At 39.8% G+C, this 15,481-nt stretch overlaps 1 protein-coding gene across 1 annotated transcript; it reads right to left on the bottom strand.

Annotated features, from left to right (window-relative positions):
• Nucleotides 1–799: 799 nt before the first annotated feature.
• erp44 (endoplasmic reticulum protein 44) lies at nucleotides 800–15,473 on the bottom strand. The gene is made up of 11 exons (XM_079561670.1): nucleotides 15,318–15,473; nucleotides 12,953–13,025; nucleotides 12,498–12,537; nucleotides 10,019–10,134; nucleotides 7,780–7,964; nucleotides 7,593–7,708; nucleotides 5,803–5,977; nucleotides 5,518–5,629; nucleotides 4,012–4,153; nucleotides 1,979–2,081; nucleotides 800–1,818 (listed from the first exon to the last, which is right to left on the bottom strand). The coding sequence occupies exons 1-11, from the start codon at nucleotides 15,375–15,377 to the stop codon at nucleotides 1,708–1,710; spliced, it is 1,233 nt and encodes a 410-aa protein (XP_079417796.1). The 5' UTR covers nucleotides 15,378–15,473; the 3' UTR covers nucleotides 800–1,707.
• Between the last annotated feature and the right edge of the window lie 8 nt (nucleotides 15,474–15,481).

Genomic DNA, 15,481 nt, shown 5'->3' with positions numbered 1-15,481 from the left:
ACCATTTAATCACTGATGCAAAGGGAGTCTGCTTCAGACACTACCACACAGACGAGCCAAATGCTGGCTTACTTCAAATACAATATGTACAAGTTGTTGTCTCAGTTAAATGAGTAAAGATTCACTCCATCACACACTGCAAAAAGTCATCTTGAAATAAGTACATCTGTCTTTAATTTGAGAGTCTAATTTCAATTAATCTGTCCATGTGGCAAGATATTTATACCTAAATTAAAGGGGCTAGATGCAAGTTTGCCATTTTATACTCACTACTGCCACCTCAGGTCATGCACGTAACTGCAGTTTCTATATTAAGCTCGGGCATGACGGCACTTCGGACCTGAATTAACACCTTTTTGAGTGACAGTTCATGATTTTAGAGGCAGTTGTGGTGAACAGGTCTGGGCTCATTCTACACATCAGGACATGGCTGGAACATGTAAGGGGGAGGAAAATACATATTTTTACATTTTTAATAGTCCCTTTAAGATAAAAGGAATCACCACAGCCATAACTAGATGAGAAATCTTAATTTACTTGAAATAAAACTTTTGTAGTCATCTTATCTTAATATAAGTGTAAATATCTTGCCCATGGACAGATTTATTGAAATTAGACTCTCAAATCAAAGACAAATGTACTTATTTCAAGAAAATATTACTTAAAAATTACTTTTTGCAGTGTAGGGTCTCCAGCCTTTTTTCTGCTGATAAAATGGCAAAGCGTTTATGCTCTGAAGATATTGGAGTAACTATAGGACAATTTAATTTTGCTCATGCCTAAAATTTGCCTCAATTTATCAAAACTGTTTGCAGGTTGTGTTCATAACTCAATAATTTGGTGAAGAAGAAAAAAAGCACAGAAAGATGTGACACGGTTGTTTTGCCAAGACAAATGTAACTCTTTGTAGAAATGCAGAAAACCTTACAGGAGCTACTTGGAAAAGGCTGGAGTTACCGGTTGGAGATCCCTACTCTGATCATTAAGAATTACTTTTTACAGGCACATCTGTAACATCTAGTACCAGACAGAGGGAAGAGCTCGGCCTCTTCTGCATTATAAAAAAATCTACTTCAGAACTATGTGCAGACACACGAGGTGTTCGGGGGACTTCATGAGGAGGTCTGCCATCGACTGTGCCGTGTATAAAAACGAGCTTGGTCATATTGAGATGTAGCCTAGAGGTCAGAGAGACTGGATTACTGTCTCCTGTTCGACCGGCTGGAGTCCTCACGAGGGCAGGAACAGTAAAACTGGAGTGACATGTTTCAAACTACAAAACCAGTCATGAAAAAGCCTGAAATAAAATAAAGAAAACGGCATTTAATTTAGGCCAAAAATAATCCCCCATATAGCACAAACATATTTACAAGCTCCAAAAATAAAAGTAAAAACACTTTTCTAATGCCCCTCACCCCCACCCCACATATCCCACACATCCTTCTTCATTCCCCCTTTTCCTTTTGATCCCCCCAAAAAATAGTACATCAAAGTTATGAAAATAGAGGTTACTCCAACGTGTTTGTGTCATGGACTGCTCAGGTTCTTTCTTCTCGTTTAGTTTTGTCGTCTCTATCCCGCGTCTCGTCTGCTGTAGCTCTCGTTGGTTCTTCGCTAAGGGTTGTTGGGTGTTGTTCTGTGCGGTCGGCCTGTCCCACCCTGACCACTGGCACTGATTCACTGGAGGATCGCAGAGGGACTGTCCGGTCACAGCTCGTCCCGGTCCCGACTGAGGATGGTGTAGCGCGTCTCGCTCGGGGCCAGTTTCTGGAAGGAGCTCTCCGGGGGATTGCTGGCCACTTCTCCCACCATCTCCTCCTGATGGGGAAAAGTACATGATGGACTTTTTTACACTTTGTATGTGGGTTGTTGAGGTCATATCTGGTCATGTTCAGTTTGTATGTTTTCTTTTCTACCGCGTACTTAAGACAATTATACAACTATGATTCTATTGTTGAGTTTATGGTGTGTGTCTGACCTGTCCTGGCGTGCTCTCTGTGGGGTCTGGGCCGTGGTGAAACTCTCGGTGCAGTTTTCCGGAGTGAAGGTCCAGCACGAACTGCCTCAGTTTACCTGGAACGCTACAGTTCAGACACAAATGCCATTATGTTATTGAGGCTATATCCACACAAATACAACATGCTTATGTTTTCAGAAACTTTGTAAGCATGAAGCCAGCTTTGTAAACGTGTGCGTCCACATGGGTCGACTCAGGTCTGTGATAACGGCACAATTCATCTGCCAGGCCTGTGTGAGGCGCTGTGACGCTAACACAGATAATAGAACAAGATGTAGAGGGCGCATGTGCAGTAAACTTTTGTGGAATGTGTAAACAGTGAAAATGAAACTGATTCAAGGATTTACGATCTACAGAAGAGACGAGGAGGCGAGTTTATTCTTCAGACGAAACAGGATTAAAGCTGAAAAACCTGTCAGTGACTTTTACCGTAAGTCCAAAAACACAGACTCACTCTGCTGTGTTTTTCTACTTGTCACCTGTGGCTCATGGACTGCAGTGGAGCAAAGAGGAGCGGAGTGAAACCATCATAGATCCAGGAGTAAAACTCATTATAAGGTCAGTAGATTATGGATAACAGACACCACTCTGGCGCTGTGATGTCATCACATTAGTAAAAATTGCAAAGACGCCACGTAAACGCCGTTTTCAGATCTTTCCACTCAGGGAGCTAGTTTGGAAAATGTTCGTTTACAGACCCCCAAAACGCCGGGCTCATATAGACGATACACTGGATTGATAAAATATCTTTGCGTTTGGTCTTCTGCTTGACTTCGTATGGACAGGGCCTTACTATAAACAGATCTGCATATGTCTCAAATCGGACTTGAAAAATGACAGATACTGAAACATATATGGAATGGAAGTTCTTATTTCTCTTTACTTATAAAGATCAGTAGTGCTCTAACATTTCATTGGACGCCTTTAACTTTAAGTCGCTGTGGCAGAGTTTCAACAAGCTTCTGCAAGGTCAAAACACCCAGTGCTCATTTTCACCAAGATCTTGCATTGATGATGGGAGAGTGTGACCGCTGTACAAAGCCTTCTCCAGCACATTTCAAAGATTTTCAAGATCTGGTCAATCCATGTGGGAATATGATGAGTCATCCTCACGGTCGGACCATCGTCAGCGAGGCGTTGACGTGAAGCCACTCCCTTAGTAACGGCGCTCAAAGGGGCAAACAACGGAGTGGAATCGATTGATACATGTGCGACCGCCGCATCTCAGCCACGTTTCAACAAATACCTGCCTCTTTGTTGCCGAGGGTCGTGGCCGTGGGATTCCCGGAAGTTGTTGTTTAATTTATCACATTCTATTTTTATCTACTTTATGCCATTATAGTTATATAGTTCTTAAGTTTGGGTTCATAAATTGGAAAACTGGAGTGCGTTTCAAAGTGGTCTGTGTGGCTCATGGTGTTCCCTCGAGACCCGCCACACGCAGCAGAGACGGCTCAGTGAAGTTTGCTCATTGATGACAGGTCACGCTGTTGTCCCGTCATAACAGGAGCTGGTCTCTGGCTTAACCCCGTGTCACACGCCTATACATTTAAACATACACTGCACTAATGCAATCACAGCTGGGCCACATGCGGCGCTGACGTGATGTAATTAGGTTGTGCTGGTCAGTCCTCGGGGCTTCTGTCTGATCAGACTGAGATTGGGGGCCAGCGAGAGGCGTGGGGGGGGCAGAATAAATAAGATTAAATTAGATTAGACTGGATTAGTTTAGCACTTATTGCACGTGCCAAATCATGTCACATTAGCTCCGGTGTCCTGGCCCATTCATAGAGGACACATTTTAGGAGGTGTGACATTTCTTTAGTGTTCGGTTCGTAGAGTAGCACTGCGAGTATGTAATAAATGTACCCTCATTTTAAATGATTAGATTCAGTAATCAAAACATTCATACTGGTGGAATTGTTCCTCTTGAAAATTGAAAAATGACAAAGATGATTCACAAGTGGAGGAAGACATTAATAAGAAATACTTACGAGACGTCTTTAAACTCAGGGAAGACATACATATGTCTGAACGAGTCGATGGCGACGACAGGGCAGTCAGCCGGGGTTTTCTGAATGTGGAGCAGAGGATGGCGGAACTTATCGCAGTCCGCATGAAGGAAGTTTATCGACCCTGTGGAGGAGACGAGAGCAGCTTTTCAGACATTTATTTCAATGGAGTTGGGTTAATGTCCTAGAATATATACAGTACAGTATAGATCCAACAACAATAGTCCGACCTGTGGCTTTTTAGTCGGAGGATTATCAGCCTGTAACGGTTTAATTAGGGTCTCACCTGCATTTATTGTGTAACATCTATGAGGCTATAAAGTAGCTTGTGCCAAAATGACTTCCTTTTTCAGTGCAAGATATCACTACCCACTAAAAACACTGCAATCAACCAGTTAAAGAAGAACTAAGTAACTTGTTTGCCTTAAAGCAGCTATAACTGATTGTTTTTCTTATTATGGAATGAAATTTGTTTTGTCTTCCTTTAGTATATTGTAAACTCAGACATGGGTGGGGAAAACACTGTAGATCTAATTATAAAGCATTTGTATCAATTTTATGAACTCGCAGGATAGTTTTCTAGCATTTTCGTGTAAGTGACTATAATATGTCCCTGTGAAGAACTGGGATGCTACAAAGAGTTTGTACCACAACCAACATTTTAATTTAGTGGTTTCCTGTTACATTGTTTGAAATTTAAAAACAAATCAGGTATACAGCCTTTAATAAATCATTTTCGTCGTCGTCCCTCTGGGGGTAATACAAGTGTTAATGGGATGATTGGGGGGTCTTTCATCTCCCCCTGGTGTCTCTGGCCAGAAAACCACCCTTTCAACTTCCCTGCCTCTGACCCGGAGGTGCAATACACACTAATGGAATCATGAAGAAGCTAACAGGCTAACGGGCGAAGCTAACTGTGGGCTAGCGCCACTTAAACAGTATTTACAGCCCCGTTTCAGTGAGAAAAATTGTGAAATTGAGTTGTGGCACAATATACAATATCCCTCTTTCCCTTTGTCTGTCAATGTTGTATTTTTGTATTTCTCTCACGGACAATTAATGAGTAAAAAAACGTTATATGCTACGACACCTGCAGGGTCGCTTACGGTCTCTTGGGGGGACGTAAGTAAGACCGTGAGTTAGTTCTGCTTCAAGTACTGCTGTAGAGGCATTTCAGATCATCTCAGAAACCGGAAATGCACAAAAGTTTTCCCTCGTCCTCACCGCTTGTTTAGACACTGGGTCCACAGACTTAACTATATTTACATAATGTGTGAAGTCTTTTGACCTGACAACAACATGTCTGTGTAAGTGAACAAAAATGTTGATGCTTCTGTGAGAAAATGACATCACATTAGTTCATGTTGACAGAAGATGTTGCTTTCCTTTGTTTTTCTCTGTTCCTACAAAGACTTCTTGGCTGCTCTCCTTCTCAATTTTAAATTATTTTTGAGTTATACCTCATGACCCACACACAAAGTCACTTACCTTTCTCACTAATAAGCTGCCGTGCTACTTCATGTTGAAACGTCTCTAAGCTTTGAGTGTCTTCTTTAACGTGGAAGAGGATGAGGAAAGGCAGGCCCTCTTCTGTCAGCTCCTGGTCATTGATAGAAAGATAAAAAAAAGCTGGTAGATGGAAGTGTTTTAGACAGATGGTCCCTGCATACTCTATGTACTGTACGCGCATCTATATTTCATCATTTTACTACAAACAGCAATAAATTATGATCACACTGGCAGTCTTCCAAGTATCGAAAGTAGGGCACACACCTCTCCGTTTTCGAAGGTGATCTCTCGGACCAGGGGCACACACTTGTCCTGAGTCCAAGCGTAGGCCAGGTCGAAGTTGGTGAGGGAGCCCAGGAAAACCATGTCGGGAGCGCTCTCTCCGGGAGGCCTGTAGATCATGTTGTCCCCACTGAAGCGCTCGTGCTCGGAAACGGCACTAGAAGGTGGACAGAAGTCTTAGTTCAAACTTGGATAATACGAAAAATTCAGGTAAGTTAAGGTAAAGGGCAGAGGAAGTTTATTTTAATAACTCTCATCTCTGATTATGATTAAGTTTATGTAGCGGACTTTAAACGTGTCCAGGAGAAGGGCTGGGCAGTTAATCGAAATTTAATCGATATCACAATCTGTACTTTGGTCCATCCTCAATAATCCATCAATAAATGTCATAGGACTTTATAATCGACAGGTTTACAGACATGTCTTTGGCAGACACAGCTCCTGGTTTTGGAGTTTGGACGAGACAATGGAAGTTGGTGTTAAATAAAACTGGAGGAAAGATTTTGTTTTTGTTTGAGCCGAGATTTGTATAAAAGATACGTCTAAGTTCATGAATTTGCAACATGTATTTATATTATTATGAAAAATAAAAAATCTAATCGAAAATTTAAATCGATCATGAGAAAAAAAAAAAGAGATTTTGCCACATCATCCAGCCTTATCCAGGAGCAATAACAGTTGAGAGCACAATAAACCATTTATTTGTAGAACTATTAGCAAAATCACAATCATTTCAGAGCATGTCATACCATGTTAACCTGATGGAGACTTCAGTCATTATTACGGTTTTGATTTTGTCCAATTCATTCTCCCTGATTACCTCGTTACCTCGTTATGACACATGTAATGGGTTGAAGGGGAGAAACAAAAGTATCTGGAGCAAATTCTAAAATCTCAGACACAAAGAAGATACAAACTTTAAAGAAAACACCCGCCTGGCCCGGACATTTAACCCAGGGCCTTTAATGTGAGGTGAGAGTGCTAACCACTCTGCTGCTTCTTAATACACAGTTGGGGGTCATTCTACTGAACAATCTGTTGCGAGAAAATATCCATATGGGCCCGATTTACACTTGACTTTATTTATGTGTGATAAATATGTTGATATTCCAGCAGAAAATGTCTAAAAAGAGTGGAAAATTGTGTTTCTCTAAAGATTCTATTTTCCCCCTCGGCGAAGCCACGCCCCCTTCTATGGCGAGATGCCGTCTGTATCTATTGCTGGGTTGCAGTTTTTGATATTAACAGCATTACACTTTCACAAGTCATAGCTAAAAAGAAAATATATCAATTAAAAAAACGATCATTAATATCAGTCACTGGGTCCATGATCTCTCTGTACAAAACCTAAACTTTCCTAAAAAACAAAATATTTCTTCCTCTATATAACAGTATAGGCCTTTAGAATGCTGTGCTGTCCCCTGCAACCCAGCAATTGTAATGTTTGCTCATGGGCAAAACCCATAGCACATGTTTAGGTGTATCAGCAGCTGAATCATTTGTGTATCTTTTCTTACGCGGTGTTCTCTCATTCACATATCTGATTTGGGGCTTTTAAAAACTGAAATACAGGCCATTTCAACATGGACACAAAGAGTTAAATATTATTTTCCAGCTTGCACATGCTATCTGGCACTTAATCACCAAATCAGGTGCAAGAAAAATGTGCACACTGTTGAATGATAAAGATAGAAGATTTATGCATAGAAGAATCTGAAAATAAAAAAGCAAAATCCGGTCAAAGTAAACATTTTATCTAACTAAAGTCTTACCCAAACGCTGCCAGGAAAGTGCAGTCATCTCTCAGGATATTGGCGACTTTTTCATACGTGCGATAGTTATCCGTGTCCTTCTTTTCAAAATATCCGATGATATTTCTCTTGCTCCTCTAAAACAATAAGCAAATGTGTTAAAATGTTATAATCATTTGTGCTATAAAAGTGGTTTTGGGATACTCACATCCAAAGCATTGAACTCCTCCACCGCCAGGACCTCCTTCACTGGGTCGACCTGCTGCTGTCTAATAAAGTCAGCGATGGCGGTGACTGACCTCTGACCCCTGTACTCTCTCTTCATCATCATCCCGTTACGGAACAGCTTCAGCGTTGGGTACTTGGTAATGCGGTAGCGCTGGGCTATCTCGGCTTAGGACAGGAAATGATGACAAAAAATACTTTATTATCCGGGTAAAAGCCTTCAAAAATAGCCACGTAAATGTCTTTGTGAAGGTTAGCAGGTAGAGTATAGTATTTGTTTTAATATTTATCATCTGTGCCCACTGCCCATGTACAAAGAAAACATTAAACACTCTAAAATTCAACATTGTTTTTTACTGATAAATAGGTTGCATCACATGACATCATATAAAGAGCCTTGAGGAGCAACTGAAAAATCTATGATGGTAACGGTGCTAACTATTTACATACTGTTTTTAGCTACTGCTATTCAATGAAATGTATGCTAACAGCTGCAAAGATGGCGGATCTCCGTGGTAACTATGGAATTTCCCGAACTCTATAGAAAGGACTTTCAGACATTAAAATAATATATCAGGTTTGTGAATCCAAACACTGTCAAACAGTGAACAGCCATTATTGGCACCTGCCCTCCACCTGACATTAGGACATCATCACATTCTATATCGTCTATAACGCCACCTGGACATGGATTTATTCATTCATGTCATGTGTAGGGCTGGGTACCGTTAAACAATACCAGTGTGGTATCAGAAATAAAAGGTTTAGGTACTATTTGGTATTGAAAAATTTAAAGTATTGAAAGCAGGTACCGAAAAGAAATATGAAATCTATATATTCAAGTTTTGAGAGTGTTGGTCATCAAATTTAAAAGAAAAAAAAAAACTTGAAAGAAAACACAGGATGAAAAAAAAGTGAAAAAGGGGACATTTTGGGGGTTTGAAAAAAAGTGCAAAAATTGGGAAAAACAAGTGGGAAAAATTAAGATTTTTAAGAACATTTTAGAAAAAACATGGGCAGGTGGAAAAATGTGGGGAAAAAAAGAATTACATTTTTTTTTTTAATTTTGGGAAAATCGGGGGGAAAAACACAAAAACAAATTGGGGGAAGAAATGAAAAATTGTAGGAGATCTAAACTCCTTGCTTTGGGTCACCACTGTCCAATTGAGCACCCATAGACTGTAAATTAAGAATGGATGAAGACCTAACTGAAGATCGTTCATGCTAGCAATTTTGCTGGGTTTTTGGAGCCAGTTCCAATATTAAGAATAAGGCAAAAATAAAAATAGTGAAAGGAAAAAATTACAGCAAGGAGCTTCTGTAGCCTGCCCCCTTTTCCTCATCGCTTCAGGAAGAATAACACCCCTACTTCTTATTTTCAACCAGCTCTAAGTGCAGCTTTTGATTGATTTTTAAGATTACTGAGATTTTCTATATTCCTACTTTACATCTCTCCAAAAAACAGCAATTTTGACTCCACGTTGAGGACGATGTGTTGCCCGCCTCTAAAGCCAGTCGCGCAGGGGAAAAGAAGTGAAGTTTATTTAAGCAAAAGCGGAGGGAATCAATTGATGAAGAGGCGGCCGGGGCAGAGTAAAACACATGGGGATGGCTGTGGATGAGGAGAGGCCGCGGTGACACAAACGCTGGTTAAACCTGGGACTGAAGACAGAGGCTTCAGTCAACGCCAGGCTCTGATCTCCAACATTAAAGCCGCCCCCCGCCAAGAGTAAATATTCTCTGCGCACACAGTGAACCAGAGTGTTTGTGCGCGTCTGGCAGGTGTCAATCTCTCCGCGGGGAGTCTCTAAGCCCCAAGTCTTCACAGGAAGCAGCAGTTTTGTCATTAGTCTTCAAACACTTTGCAGGTCATCAATAATTCCCTTTAATTTGCTTTATCTCAAAAGGCGGACGGACGGACGGTTTATGTGTCTGCATGCGCTTTGGTGTGCTGGTCATCTCTGTGTACATATGAGCTGCCAATACGTCCCAATGCGTGGACGCTGCATTACCTTTGGTTCATATAGAGCGAGGCGGGTTTGTCTGAAAGCCACGATAAAAACTGTCTGTGCTTTGATGGGAATTGAGATGCAATTTTTGAAATAAACAAATCAGGCAATGTAGGAGGATATCAGGTTATTTCCACATCACACCACGTAATTATAATCATTTTAATAACATATTTGCAACAATCCCATACAGAGCTAAAGGGTTAAACTCACAGTGCTGGTCGCAGTCCACGCGAGCGAACACCACCTGCTTCGTGTCTGGAAACTCCTCCCGCACGATGTTTGACGCCTCTTCAAATATCGGATGAAGCATTTGACTAAACCGACACCTAAAAAGAGTTGATAAATATGTGAGGCCAAAACTTTCCACGACTGGTTATCGATGTTCAATAATTTATCAATAAGATTTGTCTTGTTTTTAGACACGCTGAGCTGATTGTGAGTCAGAGTCTGCGTTATCTTAGATCAACACAAAGTTCATTCCTGCGTCCAAACTTGAATTCAGTGTGATTAGCAGATTTATAGTTAAAAAAAAACTGATTTTTGAAATACTTTCCACAAATAAAAAGGTAATTATTTGGTGAAAATTAGGGCTGAAAAAACTAATCGATTAAGCGACAACTAATCGATTACTAAAACAGTTGTCAACTATTTCAGTAATCGATTAATCGTTTTCTAGTAAACACAGACTAAAATAGAGCAAAAAAGACATGACAATTATGTATTTTGGATGAAAACCTACTTTGTTTTTAAAGTTAGGGTCTGCAGTGTTTTGTACATTGTAAATTTCATAAATATATCTGTCTTGGTCTCGTCCAATCAGAAAGCAGAATTAGCACAAAGAGCCTCCTACAAACGTTTACTTTAAGTTTACTCCATCAACATGTCCTTAAGCCGTGCCACTTTAGCTTTATGTGATAAAAAAATTGAAAAAATACAATTTCCATGCACCTTTCACAGCCAAGCAAGTAATCGATAAATCGTAAAAAATAATCGGTAGATTAATCGATTACCAAAATAATCGTTAGTTGCAGCCCTAGTGAAAATAGTTAAATACAAGGTCATCGAAGCACAGTGAGGGGGGATTATTTCATTCTATATTTAGTACTGTAAGACTAGACTAGACTAGACTAGACTAGACTAGAAAAATGCATGAAAAACTATATCATCATATGGGAAACAGTTTTTCACTCTTTTTAGCCATTTTCTGGCGAAATATAATCTTATTTGTCACATACAAAGAAAGTGAAGTGTAAATTAGGTCCATATGGATATTTATTCACAGCAGATTGTTCAGTAGAAACTAAAAAACGGCAGTCATAGCAAGCGCTAGCTAGCTTTAGCACAACGCTAACATGTAGCATCATGTTAGCATTCTCCGTTTTTTTGTGTATCTATGGGCTGTTGAACATCTTTGCTCCTTCCCATGTCTTTTTATCTTTATTTACTAGAAAACTATATTCATAATTCAGTATTTGTTAAAGGTCCTATATCATGCAAAATCGACTTTTTGGAGCTTTTAGCCATGTTGTTATGCTATTTCCTTATCAAAAACACCCCCAGAGTGGTTTGCGGCTTCATTCACGCAGCTCTCAGTAATCCTCCTGAATCCTGCTCTCTGAGCAGCTGCTCCTCCCTCTCCTCGTGAACGACTGAGTGTTCAGTTGTGTCGTAACAACGGAATGGAAGTGCTCGACATCTGTAATGTAATGTCTCAATTCTATGCTTACGGCCTGATTTTAATTTGTAAAACAGCTTTTTCATTATTTCTGTCGTAAGAGAGAAACAAAGAGTAAAAAATGAAAAAAAAAAAAAAAAAAAAAAAAAAAAAAGGATGTGCCCGAAGTGCTTCCAGGTCAGCTGTGGCCAAAACAAACACATCGCGTCTGAACAGATCAGTCATGTTTGCGCTGCAGCTGTGACGATGGAGCTCGTTACCTACTCTGGACACCTGTTTTTTATTCTTAACTAACGATAATGTCACGGACGGAGAAAAAGAAGCGCGTTTGGCTACGAGGACGAGGAGTTTATATTCAACCCTTTTCAGGAAGAGGCCACTCAGCTGTTTTTTTCTCCGGGATTCAGCGACTATCAGCCAAAATGGTGTTTTTCTGTGATTGTCACTGATGGATGTTTGGGGAACCTTCGCCAGAACCAAAGTGGATTAACTTTTATAACCAACGCGAGTCCCATAATGTAAACAGCGATGGAGCAGAGGGTGAGTCAATCCAAACGCGGGTTAGCTTGTGTGTTAGCATATTAGCATGTGTGTTAGCCATTTATGAAGCTGTGTTGCAGATGTCAACTCCATATAACTGCATCGTGAAGTAACTTCACTTATTGTTGTTTATTTATATTACGGTAAAGTTGTATGTGCGGAGAGAGGGGGCGGAGTTAACTGAATCGAAGCGTTGTGTCTTCCGGGTTTGAAAAATACCTCCAGAAAACACTTATATTTATCACAAATATGAGTGCTCCATAATGGTAGAGGTACAATATATCATATAAATGCCTATACTTAACTTTGGAATGGCTAAAATAGCATGATATAGCCCCTTTAAAGTAGTAAGCAAGTAATTGTTTTCCCCCTTAATTGTTTCAAACATGACCATATATGGTCCAGAGATGTATCTAAACTGTAAAAGCAGGATAAACCGCCCTAATGGCTGTTTGTGGTATTACTAACACTTACCAGTCTGCATAAAAATTCACTAATGCCACCCCAGCATTATCTGCAAGGAAACACAGTCAATACATTAGGGTCTGAAATGCATTTTGCTTCTAGCAGTAATTATTCAGTTAATTAAACATAAATGCAAACTGAAAAAAAAGAAAGAAACAAAACAGGACTTAAAAGAATGTCATACATTTATGGACAGTCACTTTATGACATTATTAAATGTGCCCACACTGTCAATGGGCACGTCACTGACTTCAAATTTGGTCATGTACAGATAACAAGTAAAGGAAACTATTTTGTAACCACATTTTAGTGCAAGGACATCTTATCGGCTTCATCTTGAAATGAAAAGCAAGCTAAAACCACTAAGACTGATTTGCCTCCATGTGTGGAAGAGTAGCTACAGACATTTCAATCCAAACCGTTTGTGTTCAGAAACATCACTAGTGAGGAATAGAAGATCTTACTGAGGACGTCATCAATGTTGGCGGAATCCAGACTGGTAATTTCTGCTTGACCAGGGGTAGAGAGGCCCATTACCTACAAGAACAAAGCCAAATACAATGAAATAAGCCAAAAAAACACAAACTTAGACCAGGTGTGAGCTCATTAAAGTCTACGTTTAACCTCTTAACCACAACCTGAACTGAGCGCATTTTCTCCAGTTCGGCTTTACCCAAATCGAAAAGCGTCTTGAAAAAAGCAACGAAAACGAGGATGAAAACGCAGAAAAGCAACAATAACATTTTTTTTTTTAAACTGATGAAAGAGTGACAAAAATGTGATAAAGACATGACAAAAAAGTGGCAAAAAATGCTACCAAATGTGACAAAAAAGCTGTGAGAAAAAACTCAAAAAGTGACAACACGGCAACAACGCAAGGAAAAAGTTCAATTTGTATCAGTTTGGCAGGTCTTAGCTTTCAAACGAGGCGTTACATTGGCCAATAAACGCTTAAATAAAGAAGTTTTTAGATTTGGGTAAAGCCAAACTGGAGAAAATGTGCTCGGTTAAGAGGTTATAATATGAGGCAGTTGTTGTGATTAAGGAAATATCCGACCGCACAACAAACATAACTAAAAAAACATAAATTACTTTTTGTGTAGAATTCTTTTTAACAATACATGTGGACTAGTATACAGTAAATGGTAAATGGCCTCAACTTATATAGTGCTTTTCTACCTTTATCAGGCCCAAAGCGCTTTACAGTAAAGAACCAGTCACCCATTCACTCACCAATGTATGCAGACACTATTATAAGGTTGGCATGTTCAAATCAGTTAATTTTACTGATAACAATTACACACACAAGATGTAAAATGTTTAAGTTAACATTTTTTTTCTTTTCAAGACAATCATCCAATCAGAAAGCAAAATGTTCCCCACTAAACTGGCCAAATCCTATGACTAAAACCAGTTAGAACCACAAATGGACTCTCTCTGCTACTGCCACAATCCCAGTAGTTGTCCTAATCAGGTCCTAATTGGTGCTAGTGCAGCCTCCAGTAGTTAAAGCTCAAAGAGGGAAGGTTCTTAGCTTTCAGATGACAGTGTGTAGATGGGTCCTCATGGGCAGACGAACCACAAAGGGCTTCCATGACAAGCAAAACCTTTCAATATTCTTGTTTGAGTACTAAGAGTCATTTTACTAACGTTACTTGGCCACATCTTAAACCGCCTTCTTCGTTGGGTTCATATTGTAGTGTTTACTCTAAAACAAGACCCCTCGAACAGGTTTGAGCTCATATATGCTTTGAAAGCTTGTTTTTACTTGTTAGACACGTTTGTCAGCATTCAGATGGAAGACACTTATCCTACTGAATTGAAACAAGAAGCAAAAAGTGATATCCCCAACTCATCATCAGCAAATATTTATGATAACTCAACATCCTCTTTATACAGGATGTGTGTGTGTGTTTGTGCTGCGGATGATTGAAGAAAGCATCAGGTCTTGGCAGTTTTACAACAAATGCAATGGTAATTCGCCTATTGTTGAACTAATCCACTCTATATCCCCACCTCAATAAAATGCCAGGAATTTAAAGCATGACAAGGACTCAATTTCCCTTCTAAACATGTAGCAACATTTCTCAAGTTGTTATTTCAGTAAGTTTTTAGTACTGGGCAGATACATCATGTTTTTTGAACATAACAAGTTAAGGTAAATATGTAATTTCTAAAAACACAAGAAACCTTTCAATCCAATACTAAAAAAGATCACTAGAGGAGCTGCGTTGTGCTGCTGTGTCGAGTTCCGGGTTTTGAGCCAATCAGAATGAGCCACAACAGAGGAATTCACCTACCAGCGAGCATCACACAGAACCATAGAAAGAAAATGTCTAAATAACTTTATATAGCTTTTTTACTCATGAGAATAAACCACAGCATATTGTTGAGTATAAAACACTCTATGTACAACCACGGCACGGCCATAAGGGCAACCAACAACATCTGGGTGGCCTTGGATTTTAGTTCATTGCTCGCACTTTTTAATAAATCTGCAAGTTTGTAAGGAAACAACAAGAACATATTGAATAAGTCGTGGTATCCCACAAATATACAACACGGTTACTTAAGAAAGGAGTTGACATTGCCACTGGAAATCTCAAATTGGTAAAATGTATGAGTAGACCACACTGAATGATCCGATTTCGAGGTGTATTGCAAGATTTCTTATGTTGCATTGATGCATTGATTTTGCCTGGACATCCCTCGCATCAACACGTTTTAAAGACAGTCATACCTGGATATCCAAATTAATTAGCTTGTAGCCCTGCTAATGCTACACTGCTCTAACCTTAAGAAAGACCGATTTCTAAGCATCGCACGTACCAGTAATACAACCGGGATGAAGCGGACATCTAGAGAGGGAGATTCTGAAAGCAGTTTCATTGTACACGGAGAAATGTAGGGGAGGTTGATGAATTTTTCCTCTCTAGAGTCGTCGCCGCTCTTCTGTATGCAGCAGGAAACCGACGGCGAGCAACTCTCACGGT

The sequence above is a fragment of the Gobius niger genome, assembly GCF_951799975.1.
Source record: "Gobius niger genome assembly, chromosome: 8".
In the NCBI taxonomy this organism is placed as follows: domain Eukaryota; kingdom Metazoa; phylum Chordata; class Actinopteri; order Gobiiformes; family Gobiidae; genus Gobius; species Gobius niger.
Note: the sequence above shows the minus strand (reverse complement) of the source record. Positions and strands in the feature narration are given on the sequence as shown.

Coding starts and splice junctions, on each gene's coding strand:
- erp44 (XM_079561670.1), bottom strand. CDS start 15,377: ATGAAACTGCTTTCAGAATCTCCCTCTCTAGATGTCCGCTTCATCCCG. Junction 2,082..4,011: donor CCTGAGTTTAAAGACGTCTC/GTAAGTATTTCT, acceptor TCTGAACTGTAG/CGTTCCAGGTAAACTGAGGC. Junction 1,819..1,978: donor CAGAGAGCACGCCAGGACAG/GTCAGACACACA, acceptor TTTCCCCATCAG/GAGGAGATGGTGGGAGAAGT.